Consider the following 21,775-nt stretch of genomic DNA (forward strand, 5'->3'; position numbering starts at 1 on the left):
TATCTGTGCAGAGGTAGGAGAGCCAGCAGCAGAGCAGAAAGGGCCTCATCCCACACCCAGGCTTGTGCTGGGCGCTCCTCACTGCTGTCCCTGTCCCTAATCCTAACACACACTCGGACCCAGGGCAGAGGTGCTGGCACCAGGGGCCTGAAGGCAAGGCACTAAGGGCAAGGGTGGAGGAGGATGGCCCCGCACAGCTGGGATGGAGGCTGCTCGGCGGCCCATAGGCCTCCAAGTCACTCCCAGAGCAGCCTCCCAGTCCCCTGGAGCCACAGGAGCCAGCTGCAGACAGGCATGTCTGGTGTTAGACCCGGCACTGGCTCACCCCACCCGCGACCTGGTCCCTGGACCTGTGCAGCCTGGAAGAGTCTGGGGAGGGTGGGCAGGAGGGCGCAGGGGCCTGGGCGGGCGCGCAGGCCAGGGGCTGGGCTGGGCTGGGAGGCTGTGGGCCTGGAGCCCGGCTGCCCCCTTGCTGGGTGCTGTCGCGGGGCATTCCCCAAGGCCACGGCATCACTAGAACCTTGAGGCCTCGCGCTACCTAGGCTTCGAGGAGGGCCTGGGTCAGCTTCTCAGCCACAGTGGCCCAGGCAGAGGGCGGCCGGGGCGGGGCTGACCTGGGGGGACTCATAGGGAACCGGGAGAGCACGGGTCCCATCTGTGTGCTGGGAAGACCCCACTACGGTGAGGACAGAGGGGTGGGCAGCTCTAACCCCAACCGGGCCAGCAAACGGGCCCCACACCAAGCTCCACCCTGCATGCACTAGGACCCTCCCAGACCCTCCCCTGTGAGCGGGTGCTGGGAAAGGCAGGACGAGCAGCATCGCCGGCTACTGGGACTCTTCCGGAATGGGACCCCCACTCAGCTCCCACAGGGGGACACCCACAGTTGAGGCTCTCAGGGCCTTGTTGATCCTTTTAGTGCAGGAGAGAGAGATCGGTCTGCAGGGCCAGTCCCCCACACAGCCTGACAAGGCTGGACTCACTCAACAGAGGCCGACCCCGTGAGCAGAGGACTCGAGGCCAGGCAGGGCCCAGGGCCGGCACCTGACGGGGAGACCGTGATGGTGGGGGCAGCCAAGCAGGCAGCGTCCCCTGACCCTCGACACCTGTGGGAACTGCTGGCCCAAGGGAGAGCCCGGCCTGGCCTTGGTCTCCACCTCCCAGGACCCTGCTCAACTCCCTGCGCTGCAGGGCTGGGGAGCCAAGGCCAGGGTCCTCGAGGCTCCAGCTGGCCAGAGGGTGACATGGGACACCAAAGAGGACACAGAGAGTTCAGATCGTTTCATTCAAAACCAGCCCAGGCCACGCCCGGTGGGATCCTGCACACGCTGGGCCACGCTGCCCACCACTCTGTTGCAGGGCTGTGGCCCGGAAGGTGAATGAGGGCTTGGTGGACGGCCCCCATGCCAGCAGCCGGCCCAGAGCCACCCCAGGGCTCGGAGTATTATTCCTGGGCCTGCCTGGCCTCGGAGCTCGGCGCCCTCACCTCCTCGGAGACCAGCAATGGCGGCGCTCCCTGGGCTTCGCCTTGAGGATCCCCAGGGATGGGACGAGCTGGGGCTTGGAAGGGGGTCGGCTGCCACAGGCTCACATCACGGCCTCCATATGCAGGATCCTCAGGGCCTCAGAGATCTGTGCGCTGGGGTCCATCTGGCCGTACATGCCCACCAGGAAGGCCCGGTGCAGCAGCACAGCCGCATGCTCTGTGGGGGAGACGGGGCCCCGCACGTCATGCTGACCACAAACACCCTGGCCGCAGTGACCAGACCTCGGGACTTGCAAGAGCCAGCTCTCAGGAGACGCGCCTCCGGCCTCCCCTGGGGCTGCCAGGGCCCCAGACGGGGGACCTGTCCTCACCTTGGCACAGGAGAGTGTACTCGGGCAGGTTCCTGAGGGCCGTTTGCACCACCTCAAAGTCCTGGCTGCCCAGGCAGTACATGAATGTGGGCAGGAAGTCAGCTGCGATGCTGAAAGAGCCACGCACTTCAGTGGGCACCTCCGCCCTGTGCCCACGCCAGACCCCCACCCAACAGGGCGAGCCTGGTCTGGCCACCAGGTGGGTCAAGCAGTGACCTGGTTTAGCAGGGCCCGGTGGAGGCGGCGGACGGAGGCCGGCCGTGGTCTCACCTGGGGCTGTTCTGGATGGAGCGCAGGGCCAGGCTGAAGGCCAGGTTGCGGCAAGACTCCTCGGCCGAGCTCATCAGCCGCTGCAGGTTGGTCTGACCGGGGAAAAGGTGGGAGGTGTGTGACTGGGGGGTCCAGCCCCCATCGAGGCCCCTTCACCTCTTGGTCTCTTGATGGCTGATGGCAATGGCAGGGACCCTAAGCTCCTATCCAAAAGGCAGGACGCATCCGCCATCGGCCAGTCCCAGCCCAGGGCTAAAGGTGGGCCTGCCCTGGCAGCCTGTGAATGCCTGGGCTGGGGCCCCACCCGAAGCCCGGCCTCAGAGGACTCCCTGGGGCTCAGGGCGAGCACACCCTGTTGGGGGCAGTGGCCCTGCTGAGGTTCTCCAAGGGATCAGCTCCTCCCAGCTCTCCCTCAGCCCCATCCAGCTCACCGAGAAGAAGCCCAGGATCTCGGGTCTCCGCCGGGACATCTCGTCTATGTCACTTAGAACCTCCAGCAGATCTAACACAGAGAGAGGGCCAGGCCGGAGCTGAAGGGCCCAAGCAGACCTCTGCCCACCCCAGCCCAGCCAGCCACCCAGAGGGGGCAAGGCCCCGAGCACCACAGGACAGAAATCACGGGAAAGCATGAGCCCAGTGATACCCGCAGCAGTGAAGCCTCCAAGCTCCGCAAATGCCCGCCCCTGCCCCCAAGCTCTGCAAATGCCCGTGCCTGCCCCCAAGCTCCGCAAATGCCCATCCCTGCCCCCAAGCTCCGCAAATGCCCGCCCGACCCTACTCGTGGTCTCCAAGGAAAGAGATTGACCCCTTGCGGCAGCCCCACATCCAGGGTGCTCTTAGCATCAAGTGGCCCCACGGCCCAACTCCACCTGGGCCACCCAGTCTTGGCTCTTCTCTGAAGGCGGCCACCAGTCCTGCCTACCCGCTGGTCCTGCCCACCTGCCTGACCTCTTCCTGCCACACTCCCACCCCCTCAGGGTGCTCCCCTGCCTTTTGCTGTGTCTGAAGCAGAGCAGCACCCTCCAGCTCCCCTGGGCCCCTGAGTTTCTAAGGCCCTCTCTGGGGTGCTCCCTAACGTGAGGAACGGCCCACCCACCCACAGCCCAGCGTGGGCCGTGCTCACGCCCCAGTCAGTGCCGGGAGAGCTGCTGGTTGCTACCCGCAGCCACATGGGACCCAGGGCACCGACCTCGAGTGGGTGAAGCAGGGCTCGACTTACCCTCCACCGTTTGGCCCCGGGAAAGCCGCTTCATGTAGGGGGCCATCTCGGCAGCGGTCAGAGGGGTGAACAGGGAGACGCTGACCAGGGGCAAGGAGCCAGCTGAGCTCTCCTCTGGAAGACAGTGGCAGTGCTGCAGGAGGGCGGGAGCGGCAGGACGTGCCACACTGAAGCACCAGGGCCTGCCCTCCCGACAGCACAGTGGCCACTGTCCAGGCTCCCAAGGTGGCAGCACACAGCAGCGCTCCACAAACAGGGTAGAGCCAGGAGCCGGGAGCCCCCTTTGGATCCGACGCATGCACCTCTGCGAGTCTCTCCCTGCTGTTTCTCGAAATGTGGGCCATGACCCACTGGGCACAAGGCAGGATGGCCCCTTGGGACCCGGGCCTGGCACTCTTCCAGCGGCACAGGAGAGACGTGCTGCGGTGCCGTGTCACCTCAGGCAGGGAAGGACGGGAGTGAAAAGCCAATGACGAGCCCTGCCCAGTAGGACCAGGGGAGGCTTCCTGGGGAGGGACACCTGGGACAAGCGCTGGTGGGTGGTAGATGTGCCAGGAGCAGAGGCAATGTGCCGGGGGTGTGGCAATGTGCCGGGGGCGGGGCAATGTGCCAGGGGCGGAGGCGATGTGGCAGGGGTAGGGGTGATGTGCCGGGGGCGGGGGCGATGCGCCGGGGGAGGGGGCGACGCGCCGGGGGTGGGGGCGACGTGCCGCCTGGAGGCGACGTGCCGGGGGACGGGGGCGACGTGCCAGGGGTGGAGGTGATGTGCCGGGTGGGGCGATGTGCCGGGCAGTTGTGCTGATGCTCTGTCAGGCACCAGTCAGCACTTCGTCCCCGTGAGGTGGGCCAGGGGCCAGCCAGTCAGCAAGGTCCCGGCTCACAAAGCCCCATCAGGACGCCTCAGACGGCCCAGGGCTGGCTGTGCGGCCGGGAAAACCAGGCCCCCAGGACTGTTCCACAGCTGCTTCCAGCAGCCCCTGCCAGCCCCACTCACCCTCGCCCTCTTCGTCCAGGCCTCGGTCGGTCCTGTCGTCCCTGCTGGGCAGACTGAGCCCTGCAAGGAGGGATTTCAGCATCACCAGGTCACTGTTGTCGAAGGACAGGTCGCTAGGGAGAGAAGATGCTTTCACCTGGGAGGAAGACGCTGGCGGGTGGAAGGCTGGGTCAGGGGAGGCCCAGGCGGGGAGGCCATGTGTGCGTGGAACAGGACAGAGAGCTGCAGGGGTGGGTGTGGACAGCTCCGGCGCAGGGTGGAGCGGCCTCTGCCCCCTGGGATGAGCACCACTTACAGCAGCCCTCTCCTGCCTCAGGAGCCGCAGGTCTGACATGACCCAGTCTCCCCGAGAACACCCTCCAGACCCTGCTGGACCTGGCCAGAGGCCCGAGGCTTCCCTGCAGCCCGTGGCACTCACTGGAGCGGGTCAGCGTGCTTCTGAAGGAAGGAAACGGCTGCCGCGGCGTTGTAGGTGATGTACTTATGGATGAACTGCACAAACTTGTTGATGAAGGCAGCTAGGTGGCGGGAGGACTTCCTATAATTCTGCAAAGCAAAAGCGGCACCCTCGAGCTGCTCTGCCCTGCTGGGCCAAAACACAGCCTGTGCTCCCATCTGTTCCCAGAGCCTCAGGGCACGGACTCCACAGCCAACGAGCCCCCAGCCAATGAGCCCCCTCTGCCAATCACTGTGGTGTCACGGGCCCGAGGGTGGCCAGCGTGGCCTGTCAGGGTGTGGACACAGCCGTCTGGGGCACATGCCCAGATCGATGAGGGGCTCGAGGTGGCACAAGCGACACGCAGAGAGCAGCACGTCTGGGCTGGGCTTCTGCAGGACGTGGGACCCCCAGGCACACGAGGGGCAGCAGGCAGGGGCTTCCCAGGGTGGGAGCTGGTCCCCAGGGCAGGTGGCCTGGCCTGGGCCTTGGTTGCAGGGGTCCTCCCAGTCCCTCCCCGGGTGGAGGCGGCAGGCCTGGGCCAGGGCAGAGGGAGTGGAAGGGAGCACGGGGGCAGGCGGCGGGAGTACACACCAGCAGCAGGCGGATGAAGGACAGCAGGCAGTCCCACAGCGCCCCCTGGTGCTCGCTGCGGAACACGTGCGGCTGCAGCAGCTCCAGCAGGCCCAGCACGTGTAGGAAGCAGCTCAGGTGGTTCTGCTGCCGGAACTCCTGGAAGTTGAGGTGGGTACGGCCGTGCAGGAGCGCCGCGATCATGGGCAGGTGCCTGCGGGCGCAGTGAGGGCCCAGTCAGCCCCGGCCAGCCGGCTCACGTGGCACATGTCCCGAGGAAGGCCCCACTGACTGCCCCGGGAGCCAGACCCTGGGCTGCCCACCCCGACTCCCACACCACCCCCCGCCCTAGGAGGTGGGGATGACATTGCCCCTCTCTGGGGCCCACCCAGCTCCTCCCACCTGAGGCCCAGCTCAGGGCTCTGACTTCCCTCCGTCAACCTCAGCCCATGGGAAACATGCTTTTTGTTTTTTGTTTGAAATGGGAGTTTCGCTCTTGTTGCTCAGGCTGGAGAGCCGCAGAGCCCTGGTTAAACCAGCGTCTGGTGAGGGCAGCGCTTCTGAGGCAGCACCTGAGCAGCAGTAGTGGGTGCGCCACTGCCAGCTTCCGGCAGGCCATGCTGGCGTCCGCCCCTCGGTTCTCCGACGCCCGGGAGTCGCTGGTGTCCGCCAGGAGCGTGATGAAGCGGTGGATGAGTCCATCCAGCTGCAGGGAGGGGCCCTCTGAGGCTGGGGCCGCTGGCTCCCCTCACTTGCCCGCCCACACTCAGCCTGGCCGCCAGCTGTGGCCGCGATCCACCGCATGGCATGCCATGAGCAGAGGAACTGGCTCCTTAAGGCTTCCATGAGCACCTCAGGAGGGCAGGTAGGCCACAGCCAGCCTCTGGGAAAACCCCACACAGAATAAAACCAAAGCTCAACACCAAATGATACAAAGCAGGAAACAAGCCAAAACTGCACATCGGCCAGGCGGGTGCGGTGGCTCATGCACGTCATCCCAGCACTCTGTGAGGCCGAGGCAGGAAGATCACCAGAGCCCACGAGTTCAGACCAGCCTGGGCAACATGGCGAGACCCCGTCTCTGTTTTTAAAAATACAAAAAGATGGCCGGGCGCAGTGGCTCACGCCTGTAATCCCAGCACTTTGGGAGGCCGAGATGGGTGGATCACGAGGTCAGGAGATCGAGACCATCCTGGCTAACACAGTGAAACCCCGTCTCTAATAAAAAATACAAAAAAACTAGCCGGGCGAGGTGGCGGGCGCCTGTAGTCCCAGCTACTCAGGAGGCTGAGGCAGGAGAATGGCGTAAACCCGGGAGGTGGAGCTTGCAGTAAGCTGAGATCCAGCCACTGCACTCCAGCCTGGGCGACAGAGAGAGACTCCCGTCTCAAAAAAAAAAAAAATTAACTGGGTGTGGTGGCACATGCCTGTGGTCCCAGCTACTCGGGAGGCTGAGGTGGGAGGATCACTTGAGCACGGGAGGTTGAGGCTGCAGTGAGCTATGATGGTGCCGCTGCACTCCAGCCTTGGCAGCAGACACCCTGCCTCAAAAACTCCCTGCAAAACTGCACATCAAGTATGATTTCAACATATAAAACAACTTATAAGTGAAAAAAATCACAGGCAGAAATGATTAGAGAAAGTCAGCTGCCCTCTATGGTACCAGCAGAAGACAGGCTGCGGGTTCCAGCCAGTGGCGGGGAAGTGGGCACGAGAGGCCCAGCCCTGCCCCCAGGGTGACTGGAGAGGAGCGGACGCAGCCGTCCACCAAGACCCATGCACGAGTCCCCAGCAGCTGTCACTGCCCCAAACTGAACGTGACTCCACGTCCACCAGCAGGTGAGCAGATAAACCAACGGTCCATCCACACGATGGCAGGCCGCTCAGCGCCCATGACACCACGACTCTCCAGACTCTGCTGGATGGCGCCCCACGAGCGAAGCGCCTGCAGGCCCCCTCGGTATAAAACTCAATGCAGACAAACCCACAGGGCCACAGGGCAGCACAGACCGGGAAGGGACAAGAGGTGAAGCTGGTGATGGCCACACAAACTGGGGCCTCTGCCCTCCCTCCCTGCCCGGCCAGGGCACCTGGGACGGCGCAAGGAGCGGCAGAGTGGTGCCCTCACCTTGCAGATGCTGCTGCTGGCAGCTCCTTCGCTGTGCAGCAGGACCTCAGGCACGGGCACCCGCAGCTCCGGCCGCTGTAGGTAGAGCTGCAGGAGGAGGTCTCGGCAGCGCCTGCCCAGCACACTGGAAGAGATGGAGCAGGGCTCACCAGGCGGACGGGGCCCCAGTGACAGGGGTGGGAGGACGGGACCAGGCGTGATGGGGAACCACCCGGGGCTGGGCTTCGACCCCCTCCATGGGGCTCACTCCCAGGCAGCATCTGGGGCCAGGGGGCCTGAGCACCTGTCTCCCCACTGCTGGATGCAGCCTGACAGGTGCTCCGTCACCTTCCTGACACCCTCATCGTCCCCACGGCAGCAGCTGAGCAGCAGGGGCAACCGGGCCTGGATGAGGCTGCAGGCGGCCGCGTCCCCATCCTGGCTCCGCGTCTCTGCCTCGGCCAGGATCAGCTCCACCAGGCTTATGAGCTCCGGACCCTGCACCCGCAGCACTAGCTCCTCCCGCCGCTTCTGTAACAGGCATCTGCATCAGTCCCGGAGCGCCACGCCCTCTCCCGGATGGGCCACCCTCCCAAGACCTGCCTGCGGGGTGCGCTGGTCCCGCCCCTGCCAGATGCGAGGAACGTGGATGCAGGCCCAGAGGAAGTCCAGAGAGGCGGAGGGGTCGAACCTGTGGGGAGGCACGGGTTCCACTGAGCATGAGGTGTCTCGTCTCAGCACGGGAGATACCAGTCAGAGATGGCGCTGGGAGAGTTCTGGCAAAGGCCAGTGTGCACGTGGCCCGGGTCAGGGACATGGAGGCGCCCACCTCTGCTCCCGGCTCTTGCCCAGCAGGACTCGGATGCACTGGTGCAGCGTGGGCCAGCTGGACTGATGCGTGAAGAGGGTCAGGAGGTAGGGGCGGAACGAGGGCACCTGGGCCTGACCTTTGCCCTGGGGAGGGAGAAAGAAGCCCAGATGGCCTCACCAGGGCCAATGGCAGACTCTGCTGAGGTCAGCTGATGGTTTCCCCAATGAGCCGCTCAGAGAGCCGAGGCCTGGGGTGCTGCCGGTGACACCGGCCCCGTCATGTGGTGCTGGAGGGCCCCTCCTGGTGGCTGTGCAGCATCTCCCCACCTCTTCCCATGGGAGCCATGCCACAGAGTGGAGGTGCCCAGGGCTCCGTGCAGCCTCTCTGGTGAGGTCATCCCTCCCCTGCGGGGGACCTGGGGAGCCCAGCACCTGCCCTCCCTTCTCCTGGCCACAGCCCCATTCCCTTTGGGAAGACGGAGGCCCCTACACAATCTACAGGGTTTGGCGTGGCCAACCCTACCCCGTTCACCCGCCCCGTCCCCACATCTGGCTGGTCCACAGGCGACTGTGACCCTGGCCTGGGCTCTGCTGGGGCCAACAGGGGACCCTGCCCTTCCTCTGGGTTGCTACAGGACATGGCCTGAGAGCGGGGGGGGCTACTGGGGCCCCTGCAAGGCTCGCCCAGGCCAAGGCTGCTGCACTGCAGGTCAGGAAGAGCCCTAGACCCCAGGTGAGTCCCCGTGCTGAAGCTGGATGCCACCCACCTTCCTCCGGGAGAAGAGCAGCCTGTGCTGCAGGTCGGGGCAGCTGCTGACCACCTCGGGGTCCAGCATCTCCAGCCAGTCCACCAGGAGGCCTGACGAGGGCCCCAGCCGCACGGCCTCCAGGCTGCAGGGAGAAGGTGGCTCAGGGAGGAGCTGGTGCCGCCTGCCCGCCTGCCCCGGCCGTGTGCAGCACCCCAGCTCACCCGCCGCCATCCGCATCCGGCTTCCCTGCAGCCAGGGGCTCCTCCTCCTGCAGCAGCAGGGAGCTCACCACCACCACGGGCTTACAGCCCGGAAACGGGGAGGCAGCGTCCGCAGTGGCAGAGAAGAGCGCAGTCAGCAGCTCCTCCAGGTGGGGGGACCTCACCTCCATCAGCCCCTGGAGGACTGTGCAAGGGACAGATAAACATGTGGGTCACGCCCAGGTCGGGGGGGCTGCCGAGTGGGTGTGGGCTAGCCAGGGTGGGATGTGGGGTGACCGTGTGTGGAACACAACAGGAGAGCCCAGCCAGGGCCAGAGAGTGCAGCCGGGGCCGGGGCTCACTTTGCTGGGTGCAGCAGTGATCAGGGGGCCCACCAAGGAGGAAGCTCCAACTCATTCTCAAGAGGCCCCGCCCTCGGCCATCTGAGAGGGAACCTCTGTGGGCACTTTCTGAGGACAGTGCTGAGCAGCCACTGTCCGTCCCCCACTAGACAGCAAGAAGCAGCCGCAGGCTTGGGTCTTCCCAAGGCCCCAGCGGCCCGAGGGGACTGGGCCAGGAAGGCACCTTTGCTGATCAGCTCGGGCTCCACGCTGCACTGCTCCCCAGACCTCAGGGTGGCGACGACGGCACGCACAGTGGAGCTAACCACCTCCAGGTCCTGACGGAAGGCCAGGGCATCGGCCAGGCGCAGGAGCCCCCCTCGCACTGTGGGAGGTCTGTGTGAGTGCCCTGTGGCTCCGCCCTCACCCCTATTGGTATGCCCCGTCCAGGGAGGCCCCACGGTAGAAGAGCTCCCCTGGGTCCACGCGGGCACCCCCCCCCCAAGCCACTCCCCGGGCCTCGGGGTGCCAGGCAGCTTGGCCACTCTGTGTGAGCCCCCATCCAGTGCCCCCCAGCTGTCTGCCAGTCTGGCACGGTCCTCACCATCGCTGAGCCTGCGCCCGGCCGAGGCCTGGCCAGCGAGCATCCTGAGCTGTGCCCGCAGGGGCCCGCCCTCCACACCAGGGCTGTCCAACCACTGCAGCATCTGCAGGAGCACCTTCAGGAAGAGTGAGGAGAAGCCGGTGTCCTGCGGCACACAGCGCTGCGGGGACAAAGTGGCATGTGGCTACCCTGGCAGATGACACACAAGGACCCGGCACCCAAGGCCCAGACCGGGGCTGTGAGGCTGCTGACACCTGCCGCAACCGGCACCTGGGGCCTGAGCCAACCTCATCCCACCTCCTGCCTGAAACGGTGCCTCCCCTGCACAGGCCCAGATGACCTCGCAGAGACCCTTTCAAAACCCCCAGTTGGTGAGGGCTCCCATGTGGTTCAAGGGAAAAAATAAACACACACGCAAGTAAAACACAGTCCCAGGCACCAGCAGACAGGGAAAGCAAGGCAGGGGCGCCGCGTCTGGGTGGTGGGGCGCGAACAGGCGGACGCCGCACTGCCCCACCTCCCGTCCTAGGGGAATGTTCACTGAAGAAAGGGGACCCTGCCGCCGCTCCCTGGGGCACTGTCCTTTTTTGCTTAGAAACCGAGACCCAAGACCCACACAGGAGCAGTCACGACACCCAGGCCATCCTGCGGAAGGCAGAGCCCTCACTGCCTTCCTTCCTCCTCCCACCCGAGGCCCACACCCGGGCACCTGGTACTGGCAGAGCTGGCGCATCAGCGGGCAGGCCAGAAAGTGGCTGCGGTGCATGGACATCACCAGGGCGCCGCCGTGTGGGGAGCTGAGCAGGGTGGCGAGGGCCTGCAGGACACGCACCGTGATGCCCGGCACCTCAGGGTTGCCCTGGATGACACGGGCCAGCTCCTGGCCCAGGGCCTGCTGCAGCGCGAGGGCCACGGGGCGGGGACTGGAGCTCTGCCACCGAGGGTCCGGGCTGAGCGGGAAGATCTGGAACAGGGCAGGCCGGTGTCAGGAGGAAGCAGAGGAAGAGGAGCACAGCGGAGAGGCTGAGTGCCCGGTGGGTGCAGCTTCATGCCAGAACCGCGTCCCATCAACTCCTTGTTCATTTGTGGCCCCCGCCTTGTGGCCTGAGGGGCCCAGGGCCCTTGAGACCTGTGATGGGGAGCAGTGAGGGACCCCAACACCCAGGAGCTGCCCCAGAGGACGAAGGTGTCCAGAGCCTGCCCAGGGCCCACCAGGCTCCCCATCAGGAGGTGGTGAGGCCTGCAGGATCCCCAGCTCCAACAGCCAGACCTCGGGTGAGACCTGCAACTTTGGCTTCTGCATATATCAAACTGGATGCCCCGTGCAGAGGGGCGTGCAAGGACGGCAGGGAGGAGGCAGGGTGACCCCCTTCCCCAATGCTGGCCTAAGCCTCCATCTGAGGGCATGGGAGTGTTACGTGAAAGCAATGTGCCAGGGTCAGGCGGCCACGCATGTCAAGGCCGCTGTGCATGTGAGGCGGCAGGGGAGGCTGTACACAGGAAGAGGGCTGCAGGTAGAGACCCACGCGCAGCAGCATCGCTACCTGGAGGAACACGCCAGCCAGGTCGTCCTCAGGGCCCAGCACCCGGAGCTGGGTCCCCGCCCGAATCCGGCCCTGGCCTGTGGGCTGCTCCGGGCTGCTCTTTGGTTTGGGTGCCTCTGTGCTGTCTGCAGAGACAGGAGAACCATCAGCGGCTGGACACTTCCTGACTGGCTTCCAGCGGCAGAAACTGTGCAAGACACGGTCAGCCCTGCCTGGGGACCGTCACCCAGGAGGAAGAGCTCAGACCTGGGCTCCATGCTCCCCAAGGACCCCAGGTCTCGCTCAGGACCACAGGGATCTCAGACTCAACGAGAACCCACATGCTGGTCAGAGGCAAACGCTGACCAAAGACCGGCCGAGAGCCTCTGTGGGGGGCCCTCTCAGGTGACATCAGCAAGTGTGCACTGCACTGTGTGGTTACGCAGGTCCCGTCTCCCTCCCCAGGCTGGGTCTCTGTGTGGGCCCCGTCCCTCCCCAGTACCTCGGCGGGGCGGCAGGGAGGCCGTGAGCAGGGAGTGGAAAGTCTGGCCTCCAGAGGCGCCTCGCTCATGCTGGACCTCCACCAGGTGGGCCATGTAATCTGCAAACAGCAGCAGGGTCACGCCTGGGCGCGGCCAGGGGTCAGGGGCAGGTCCTCCCCTCTCTACAGACACCAGAGTTGGGGACACCCCCACGGTCTCCAACACTTCCCAAGGACTTCAGAAGCTGGGCAGGCTCAGTGAGCATCAAGGCCCCAACAGTCCCTCCAACCTCAGAACAGGCCCGGCAGGGTGTCTGGCCCCAGGGTTGGGGCAGGCCCAGGCCTCGGCTCCCTTCTGCCTGTGCCAGCCTTGCTGGCCCACAGTTCTAAGCCTGGCTTCGAGTGCCACCCACACCCAGCTGACCTCGGATCACCCACCCGCTCGCACCCAGGCCCCAAAAGCCTGGCCGGGCTGGGGCTCGGTCAGCGTGTGTGGCCCACTCCGCAGGTCCCTGACGTCTTACTTTTGTCCATGATGTTCTGCTCCAGTGTCTGGGGGTCGTGGGCCACCGCCTGGTCCAGGAACTGGAGAAGTTTGCTCATGCTGGACACAGGGATGCCAAAGGACTGCACGAACAGCAGCAGCTGCTGCGGCTCCAGGTCCTGCAGGGCTGAGAGTGCACGTGCTCTGTAACGCCACCTGAGACCCGGGCAACAGGCACTTGGGACCCCACCCGAGACCTGAGGCTGCCTGTGTGCAGTGACCCCACCCACCCGAGACCCTGGGCCACACGTGCTCAGTGACCCCACCCAAGACCCACAGCGATGCACACTCTGCAGCCCCACCCGAGACCTGGGGCAGAACAAGGGGACAGCAGTTCAGGACCGCCTTGCGCCCTGGATGGCAGCTGTGTGGGCCCCATCCCCGGGGGTGGGTGGACGCACCAGAGGGCCTATGGTGGCACGGCACAGTACACCTCCCGAACTGCACACAGGGCGCCGTGACTATCTCCTCTCAATGCTCAGGATGGCGCTCTTACCCTGAAGCCATCGACGGCTCCCACGGGCACACAATAGCCTAGACCCCTTGGCAGTCAGGGGCTTCCTGAGCCAGCCCCACTTACTCACCAAGCTGCCTCCCATGTCTCCTCACCGACCAGGAACCAGCCCTACTGACCTACGTGGGCCCAGGCCCCACGCTCATCCCCTGCTGGGGTCCCCGGCTGCAGCTTCAACCCCCAAATCCTTCAGGGACCAACCCAGAGGCCCCACCACTTCCCCTCCTCCCCTCCAACCCCAGACCACTTTCTCATCTTTCCGTCCAGGCCCCGTTTCTCACTCTAGGCCCCTGAGCCTGACAGTAAGACCCTCCCAGACAGGGCCAGCACAGGCTGCTCTAGGTCTCCTCCCAGGGTCCAGCACAGCTTGCTGTGGCCAGGACATATGATCTGCAGGATCCCCTGAGGCCACTTGGCCAGTCTTCTCTTCTGCCACGGCCGGAGACCGTCCAGGCCCACGAGGAGCAGGTGAGGGGCCTGGGACCCTCCTGAGTCAGCAGCCCCCGCCCGAGCCCAGCCTGGGTCGTACCAGCATCCACCAGGCCAAACACCTCAGAGCGGAGGAGCAGGCGAGGGGCCCGGGACCCGAGTCAGCAGCCCGCCCCAAGCCCAGCCTGGGCCGTACCGGCGTCCACCAGGCAGAGCACCTCAGAGCGGAGGAGCAGGTGAGAGGCCCGGGACCCCCGAGTCAGCGGTCTGCCCCCCAGCCCAGCCTGGGCCGTACCGGCGTCCATGAGGCGGAGCACCTCAGAGCCGAGGAGCAGGTGAGAGGTCCGGGACCCCCAAGTCAGCAGCCCCCACCACTCAAGCCCAGCCTGGGCCGTACCAGCATCCACCAGACGGAGCACCTCAGAACGGATCATGCGCAGCTTCAGCCAGTCCGGAAGCAGCAGCGCCTCCTCCGACGTGTCCACCAGGAAGGCGGTGGGCAGCGGCTTCTCCTCTGGAAACCAGATGTCCAGCAGTGCCTGGAACTCGCTGTCGTCGGCTTCAGGAAGGACAATGGGTGAGCAGCCTTCAGACCCGCCGGGAGCCCAGCCCCAAGCACAGCTGGTGCCAAGGCTAGAGGCACCTCCTCTCCCAAGGGGGAAACTGAGGCTTGGGAGGAGCACGGGGCTCCCGTGCTAGAGTACTTGCTATTCACGGATGCTCTGCGTAGGTGCACGCATTTGATCCTCACAGACACTGCAGGACGGCAACCAGTATCACCGCCATTTTGTCTTGGCCAAGCGGACATGTGCGTGTCTCTGTCCAGCCCCTGCCCTCGAGGCTTTGCTTGGCTGAACCAGGTCCCATCCAGCTCTCTGGCTCCACAAAGCCAATGGGAAACCCCACAGACCCAGGGCCACACGGGGCCAGCTTCCCCTGCTGCCCTTCCCAAGGGTGACACCTATGACTGCATCTGCCTCCCAATAGGGCTCACCTCCCTGGCACAGCTCGCCCACATCCACCTGACCTCTGCAAGGGGGTTCACCACCCTGGCACAGCCTGCCCACATCCACCCGACCTCTGCAAGTGGGTTCACCACCCTGGCACAGCCCGCTCACGTCCATCCAAACCCCAGCAAGGGGGTTCTGCCCCCTTCCCCCACTGGCAGACACAATGGGGTGAACGTGGGAGCAGTTCCTGGTGTCAGCCAAGAACAAAGCGGAAGGCTGCGGCCACAGAGGGCATGGCTGGGTGGGCGCCGGATTCCCAACACTGCGCTGGCCGGAGCGTCCTCAGGGTCACATGCCCGGGCCCTGGGGAGAGGACCCGCTTGCCTGGCAGCCTCATGTCGCACCTCCACACAGTGAAACCCTGAGTTTGCCGCCTCCCAGGCACCGCAGGCCTACACAGATAGGCTGGGGCAGTGAGGACTCTGACTGCAGGCTACACCAGGCCCTTCAGCTCAGGGCTCTCCAGGCTGGGAGGTCACACCACGTGGGGATCTCCCACGTGTCCACCAAGTGCTCAGAGACAGGCGGGACGGGCTGCAGCCTCCTCTTTAGGAGAGAAGCTAGGACACAGGGTGAAAGGGCCGGAGGGCTTCCCGCCCAGAAGCAAGGCAAGGATGCGGAAGCCACTGGGTGTGGTCAGGGCCATGGCCCGAGTGGCACGAAGCTGCCCTCTCAGTGCCCGTGGCGGCTCACCTCGAGGCGGGCCCAGCGTCAGCAGGATGACCATGGCGTGGACCACGAGGATGTGCATGGTGGCCGTCTCCCCGCTGCTCCAGCGCAGGAAGACCTGGTCCTGAGACTCCGACTGCGGGAAAGGAGGCGGAGTCAGGGCCGTGAGGTTCGGGGACCCTGGGCCAGCGCCAAGGGCACCAAGTCGGCACCGAATGCGCTGCGCGGCCTCACCCAGCTGTAGACCTCCTCGCCCTCCTTGCTCTGCCGCATGCGCCTCACGTAGCGTGAGAAGATGGACAGCAGAGCGCTCAGCACGGCGTCCGACGCAGCACTCGGGGAGAGCTTCGAGAAGAGGTGGGACATGATGGTGGAGCGCTCCACGACCAGCCGGGCCACGTCCTGGTGTGTGGACAGGGGGGTGTCAGAGGCTCCAAGACAGCTCGGCTCTCCGGCCAGCTGGGGCGGCCTTATCGCAGGCACGTCCTCACTGGGATCTTAGGCAGGGCCCACGGCACCAGCACCAGCACCGCAGACCCTCACTCTGCCACAGGCCTCCAGGGGAGACGACCAGAGCTGGGTCGGACTCTCCAGGCGGGAGGGAGGACACGACTCTCACGGCCAAGGACAATGACCAGGCCCTGAAGGCAGACACTGCTGCCCTCTGCCCGGCAGCCACCATCTGTTCACCCATCGCTCATTCCCCAAGGACTCGGGCCACGAACTTTCACTAGGTCACAGCGCAGGTTGGGGACAGAGGACAGCAGTGCAAAGTTGGAAGACGCCCAGCGGAGAAGGACAGCACCCAGGAGAGAAGACAGGAGTCAGCGCCACACATGTAAGCCAGAGATGCTGAGGACAGCGGGCAGGTGCCCAGCGACCTGGGCCCACAGCCCAAACCCTCCTGGTGTGAGGAAGAGGGCTGATGGCTCAGATTCCACCCTGCTGTGAACAAGGCACCCTCATCCCTGTGACTTCGCACCCTCAGGGACTAGGGAGAAAGGCTCCAGGGAGTGGTGACTAAGGAAGAGACACAGGTGGCCACAGGGTCACAGAGGCCCCAGCACAGCAGCCGTGACAGCCCTCCCACCCTCAATGCTTCCCTGAGGCCCAAGAAGCCGCCAGCCCAGGGCACTGCACCACTGGCCCCATACCCTCCCCAGGGCGGGGTCTCTGTGCTGCCCCCGTCCCCTCCCCAGGGCCACTCTGCTGGCTGGCTCTGCTGCCTCACCAGGGCCAGGTCGCTGTGCTGGGCCTGCTCCTCCACAGGCGTGTGCTGGGACAGGTAGATCAGGTAGGCGCTGATGGTCTGGGGGTCGGTCTCCATATGGATTGCCTGGAGGGGAGGGTGGTCTGAGCAGCACCGGGGCAGGGCTGTGGCCCTCTCATCCCCGCCCACCGCAGCCCTGGTCAGCGCCCTCACCTGCTGCAGGGCCAGGGCTGTGGTGCCCCTGACGCTGTCGAAGAGAGGCAGGCGGGGCAGGTCCCGCAGCAGCCACTGGTAGCCCTGCAGCACATCTGTGTCCCCCACATCCTCCTCCATGGGGGGCTCCTTCTCCTCCCCGTCCCGCAGGCTGCCCTCCGAAAGCACGAGCGACAAACCCTGTGGCAGACACGCGTGAGCTGGGCCGGCTTCAGCAGTGCGGGCAGGGTCTCAGCCCAGCCCCGGGAGCACACGGCGGTGCCCTCAGAGCCCCGAGGAGAATGTGGCGCTTGCTTCCCAGGGGAGGCCACAGGGAAAAGGGAAAAATGAGACTGAGCTCTTTCTGTTAAACGCTTCTGTTCACGTTCGTGAAGCCACTCTGGACCCTCCCGTCCCCAGCAGGAAAGGAACAACAGGCAGGTGGCGGGGTCCGCCTTCACGTTTCACCAGCGCATCCCTCCTACGCGGGCAAGGAACTTAAAAATACAGTCGGGGTGAACTGAACACTCATTTTATTTTTACTTTCACTTTTTAAGACAGGGTCTCATTCTGTTGCCCAGGCTGGAGTGCAGTGGTGTGATCACAGCTCATTGCAGCCTCAACCTCCTGGGCTCAAGTGATTCTCCCATCTTAGCCTCCCAGTGGCTGGGACCACGGGTGCATGCCGCCACATCCAGATAATTTTTTTCATCTTTTATTTTTTGTAGAGATGGGTCTCACTGTGTTGCCCAGCCTGGTCTCACACTCCTGGGCTCAAGTGATACTACTGCCTCGGCTTCCAGGGTAGCTGGGAACACAGGCACACACTACCACACCCAGCTAATTTTTTCATTTTTTGTAGAGATGGGGTCTCCCTGTGTTGCCCAGGCTGGTCTCAAACTCCTGGACTCAAGGATGCTCCCACCTTGGCCTCCCAAAGTGCTGGGATTACAGGCCTGAGCCACTGTGCCTGGTCCCCAGCCTACTCATTTTAAACATGAAGAACGTGTGCAGGAAGACCCGCCCACCACCTCACCTTCATGGCCAGCACACGGGAGGCCACCTGGGAGGAGCCGAGGCGCCGCAGGAAGTAGTCCAGCACCTCACACGTTGTCTGCTCATCAGCCTTCGGGCCCAACAGCAGGTCCTGCAGGCGGCCCAGCAGCTGCCGCTGCTTCTGCTGCCTCTGTGGGGAGGAGGGTGCTCTCAGGGGTGCAAGTGACAGAACAGGCAGATGGGATGTGGGGTGTGGGGCGGGTGGGCCAAGGGCGCCCTTGGGTGGGCGGCCCTGACAGGGGTGTGCGGTGAGAGGCGGGTGGGCTGAGGGGTGGGCAGCCCTGACAGGGGTGCGGGGTGAGAGGCGGGTGGGCAGCCCTGACCTGCCGCTTCTTGGCCTTCTGCTCCTTGCTCTCGCCCTCATCGTCCTCCTCTCCGGAGGCAGCATCGTCTACAGCATCGTGCAGCAAGAACTCACACAGACACTGCACGGGCAGCACATCCAGGGAGCCCTCGCTGGACTGTACCAGGTCCGCCAGCCAGGGCATGGACTGCGAGGAGGCCTGGGCAGGTGACAGCAGCCCCCGCTCAGCGCCTTCTGGGCCCAACACCTGCCGCCAGCCCCCTGGGCGACCTTGGAGCCGGAAAGGGCAACACACAGCAGCCAGCTCATGGGCCTGGCATCCAGGTGTGTCCTGCCCACTTCTGGCCACCAAGGCCTCCGGAAGGCTCTGGGCCTCCCGAGACTGCCATCTCTACCTCCTGGAGCCTCTGAGCTCACCTGCCGCTGGATGATGTGGAGGAGGAAGTCGGGGTTTCGGCTGCGGCACAGGAGGTGCCCGAGGCGGAGGGACTGGTTGAGGCTTTTCACTTGATCCAGGATGTGAGGGGGAGGCCTCCGAGGGGGCCCTCTGAGGGTCACAGAGGACATGATGTGTCAGCACGCCCTGAGCGGATCACCCCCAGAACACCCCCTCCTCCCATCCTTGCTTCGAGGGGCAGCCGACAGCCCGAGATAGGCGACCCGTCCTGACCTGGGATGTCCCCAAGGCCTGGCCCCACAGCAGTAAGCCAGGGACATGGGGATGGGGCTCCACAGGCCTTTTAGGGTCTGCCGCAGTGCAGTCAGTTCCGCCTGCTCCTTCAGCCTCTGTCCCACCCACACCAACCACCCATAGGTCCTGACGGCAGGCGTGGGGCAGGGCTGTGTGGGCTGCATACTGGGGGTCCAGGCTGGTGAGCTGCGACAGGAGGAGGCTGCTGCTCTCAGTGATGGTCTGCTTGGTAGACGCGGCTGCCAGGTGCCCCTCGAAGGCCAGGATCTCCTGCTTCTCCCGCTGGGCAGTCTGCAGCTCACGGTTCATCATCTCCGTCCGGGTCTCCTCATCCGTCAGGGTGCACGGCGGGTAGGAGTAGTTGCTAGGGCCAGAGAGAGGAGTGTGTCACCCTGTCCCCCACGAAGGGCTCACTCCCAGCGGACCACGCTCAGGGTTAAGAAGGGTCAAAACCCCTGTGGCCGCTGCTGCCTGCTGCACAGGAGTCAGGAGCACAGGGCGCCCGGGAGCATCCATAGAGCTGTCAGAGCACGGCGAGAAGCCATGGCGCTGCCCCGAGGTGCGGTCCAGCCACGGCCTCGTCCTCCACAGGCAGCATGCCGCCCTTACCAGAGCCAAGGCCGCAGCATCACAACCCGGCCTCCTCCCGGGCCGCCTCCCGCCCACGCCACCCACGCCGGGAGCACAGCCCAGTATGACAGCCACGCAGGCTCCGCCCACCCATCCAGGGACTGACCTGCAGGGCAGGGACTCTCTGCCTACAGAGGCACATATGGCTTTGGCGTGTTCCTATACCCAACTCCCCATGGCTGCTCTAATCTGAGCTCTGACCCCAAGGCTCCAAAGTCAATCTGCTCCTTCAGAGGTGGGGGAAGCAGCTGTGCCTCCCACCTCAGGACACACACACGCCCACTCCCCACAACGCACAGGCAGACACATGCCCGGTCACCCCAAAGCCACGGGCAGACACATGCCTGGTTCCCCCAAAGCCACGGGCAGACACACGCCTGGTCCCCCCCCAAGCCACGGGCAGACACACGCCCGGTCACCCCAAAACCATGGGCACACACATACCCGGTCCCCACAAAACCACAGGCAGATGCACGCCCGGTCACCCCAAAACCACGGGCACACACACGCCCGGTCTCCCCAAAACCACGGGCAGACACACGCCCAGTCCCCACAAAACCACAGGCAGACACACGCCCACTCCCCACAGCACAACAGCCACACACACACCTGATCCCAACGACACACACCTGGTCCCCACGATACCTGCTTCCCGCCCCAGGCTCCCCGAGGGGACGAGAGGACTCACTTCAGGCCCTGCTCCCCGCCCTGGGCCCACCGAGGGGACGTGCGGACTCACTTGGTCATCACCATCTCCATGAGCATCTTCAGGGTCGGGTACTCCTCCCACGCAGCCAGGCCTAGGGAACCGGAGGGTGTGGGGCTGGCCAGGCTCCCCGGGCACCAGGCATGTGACCCCGCCCTCTCCCAGCTCCTCCTCTCGTCCCCAGCTGGGTTCATCCCAAGTCCCAACAGACAAACTGCCCCAAAAGAAGGACCAGCAGGGCCATGCATGTGCCCGCGGCGGCCAGCAGGGGCTCACCGATGTTCTCTGGGTTGAATGCCGCGACGACCAGCAGGAGGGGCCAGGCCTTCCAGTAGAGGGTGGAGATAGCGAGGTTCGGAGGCTGGTACCTGGAAGGCAGGGGCGCCCCGATCGGGTCCGGCACACCAAGCTCAGCGCCAAGGATTGGCCGGGCCAGGCGGCAAAGCTGGGGCAGGGACGGTGCTGGCTCCCAGCTCCTCTCAGGACTGCCCTCCAGTGACACCTGTCCAAGCACCTGTGTGAGCCTGGCTCTGGGCTCCCTGTCCAGGCCCGACTCCAGCTCCGTCCTTACCTTTCTAAGTCTCTGTTTCTCATCTATAAAACGGGAGCAGTGGTGGATACATAATACATGCTCATTAAGTGTCACTGATTCTCATCTTCTTTTTTTTTTTTTTTTGAGACGGAGTCTTGCTCTGTCACCCAGGCTGGAGTGCAGTGGCCGGATCTCAGCTCACTGCAAGCTCCGCCTCCCGGGTTTACGCCATTCTCCTGCCTCAGCCTCCCGAGTAGCTGGGACTACAGGCGCCCGCCACCTCGCCCGGCTATTTTTTTGTATTTTTTAGTAGAGACGGGGTTTCACCGTGTTAGCCGGGATCGTCTCTCGATCTCCTGACCTCGTGATCCGCCCGTCTCGGCCTCCCAAAGTGCTGGGATTACAGGCTTGAGCCACCGCGCCCGGCCAGTGATTCTCATCTTCTACGTGAGATGACAGACACCACCCCGGGAACCATCGAGATAGAATTGTAACGATACAATTACATTAAAGTATGGGCCCCTCAGGTGAGGAAACAATCCTAACTATGAGACAGATGTGAATTGAGACACGAGCCACATGCGGAGGCTGCCCAGAGGGAAAGACCACACCAGAAAGCAGAGTGGGCAGCAGCTGCCGAAGGAGAGAGAGGCAGGAGGACCTCGACCGCGGCAGGAGCACCTCGACCGCGGCAGGAGCACCTCAACCGCGGCAGGAGGACCTCGACCGTGGCATCAGAGAGCACGCGAGGCTCGGGTGCAGCATGGGATTCCGAGGTGCATCCGACCAAAACTCCACAGCGCTGCTGAAACGGTGTCAGCTCTGGATAAACGGAAACCCCTGAAAAGGTGTGGGCTCTGGATAAAGGGACACCTCTGAAAGGGTGTCGGCTCCGGATAAGGGGAAACCTGCCCACGGGCACAGATCGCAGGGTGTGGCCTCACTGACACGGAGGGGCTCCCCAGACTGACCCATGATTCTACACTGTCTCAAAATCCCAGTCAGCTGTTTTGCAGAAATTGACAAGCTCACGCTGAAATTCACATGGAAATGCAAGGACCCAGAACAGCCAAAACAATCCTGGGAAAGAACAAAGTTGGAAAACACACTTCCCAATTTTAAAA

At 64.5% G+C, this 21,775-nt stretch overlaps 1 protein-coding gene across 6 annotated transcripts in view; it reads right to left on the bottom strand.

The window, feature by feature from the left end:
- Window positions 1-1,266: 1,266 nt before the first annotated feature.
- Window positions 1,267-21,775, bottom strand: part of INTS1 (integrator complex subunit 1) — a 34,923-nt gene continuing 14,414 nt past the window's right edge. The window contains exons 17-48 of one of the 6 annotated variants that reach the window (XM_065541529.1): window positions 20,396-20,487; window positions 20,153-20,213; window positions 18,950-19,147; window positions 18,510-18,639; window positions 18,112-18,291; window positions 17,769-17,918; window positions 16,754-16,933; window positions 16,562-16,666; window positions 15,565-15,732; window positions 15,355-15,466; window positions 14,049-14,210; window positions 12,689-12,835; window positions 12,186-12,284; window positions 11,705-11,829; window positions 10,870-11,124; window positions 10,161-10,320; window positions 9,801-9,941; window positions 9,237-9,420; window positions 9,034-9,157; window positions 8,286-8,410; window positions 8,060-8,147; window positions 7,761-7,987; window positions 7,478-7,601; window positions 5,922-6,055; window positions 5,371-5,563; window positions 4,759-4,886; window positions 4,341-4,453; window positions 3,347-3,460; window positions 2,559-2,629; window positions 2,128-2,219; window positions 1,858-1,967; window positions 1,267-1,703 (exon numbers count right to left, since the gene is read on the bottom strand). In XM_065541529.1, the coding sequence (XP_065397601.1) occupies window positions 1,588-1,703; window positions 1,858-1,967; window positions 2,128-2,219; window positions 2,559-2,629; window positions 3,347-3,460; window positions 4,341-4,453; window positions 4,759-4,886; window positions 5,371-5,563; window positions 5,922-6,055; window positions 7,478-7,601; window positions 7,761-7,987; window positions 8,060-8,147; window positions 8,286-8,410; window positions 9,034-9,157; window positions 9,237-9,420; window positions 9,801-9,941; window positions 10,161-10,320; window positions 10,870-11,124; window positions 11,705-11,829; window positions 12,186-12,284; window positions 12,689-12,835; window positions 14,049-14,210; window positions 15,355-15,466; window positions 15,565-15,732; window positions 16,562-16,666; window positions 16,754-16,933; window positions 17,769-17,918; window positions 18,112-18,291; window positions 18,510-18,639; window positions 18,950-19,147; window positions 20,153-20,213; window positions 20,396-20,487 (4,408 nt within the window). In that variant the 3' untranslated portion in view covers window positions 1,267-1,587. Of the gene's footprint in view, window positions 1,704-1,857; window positions 1,968-2,127; window positions 2,220-2,558; window positions 2,630-3,346; window positions 3,461-4,340; window positions 4,454-4,758; window positions 4,887-5,370; window positions 5,564-5,921; window positions 6,056-7,477; window positions 7,602-7,760; window positions 7,988-8,059; window positions 8,148-8,285; window positions 8,411-9,033; window positions 9,158-9,236; window positions 9,421-9,800; window positions 9,942-10,160; window positions 10,321-10,869; window positions 11,125-11,704; window positions 11,917-12,185; window positions 12,285-12,688; window positions 12,836-14,048; window positions 14,211-15,354; window positions 15,467-15,564; window positions 15,733-16,561; window positions 16,667-16,753; window positions 16,934-17,768; window positions 17,919-18,111; window positions 18,292-18,509; window positions 18,640-18,949; window positions 19,148-20,152; window positions 20,214-20,395; window positions 20,488-21,775 lie in introns of those variants that run through there. The other 5 variants (XM_065541528.1, XR_012432149.1, XM_074034246.1 and 2 more) reach the window with 5 other exon arrangements.

This window comes from Macaca fascicularis, chromosome 3 (genome assembly GCF_037993035.2).
Source record: "Macaca fascicularis isolate 582-1 chromosome 3, T2T-MFA8v1.1".
NCBI classification, from domain to species: Eukaryota; Metazoa; Chordata; class Mammalia; order Primates; family Cercopithecidae; genus Macaca; species Macaca fascicularis.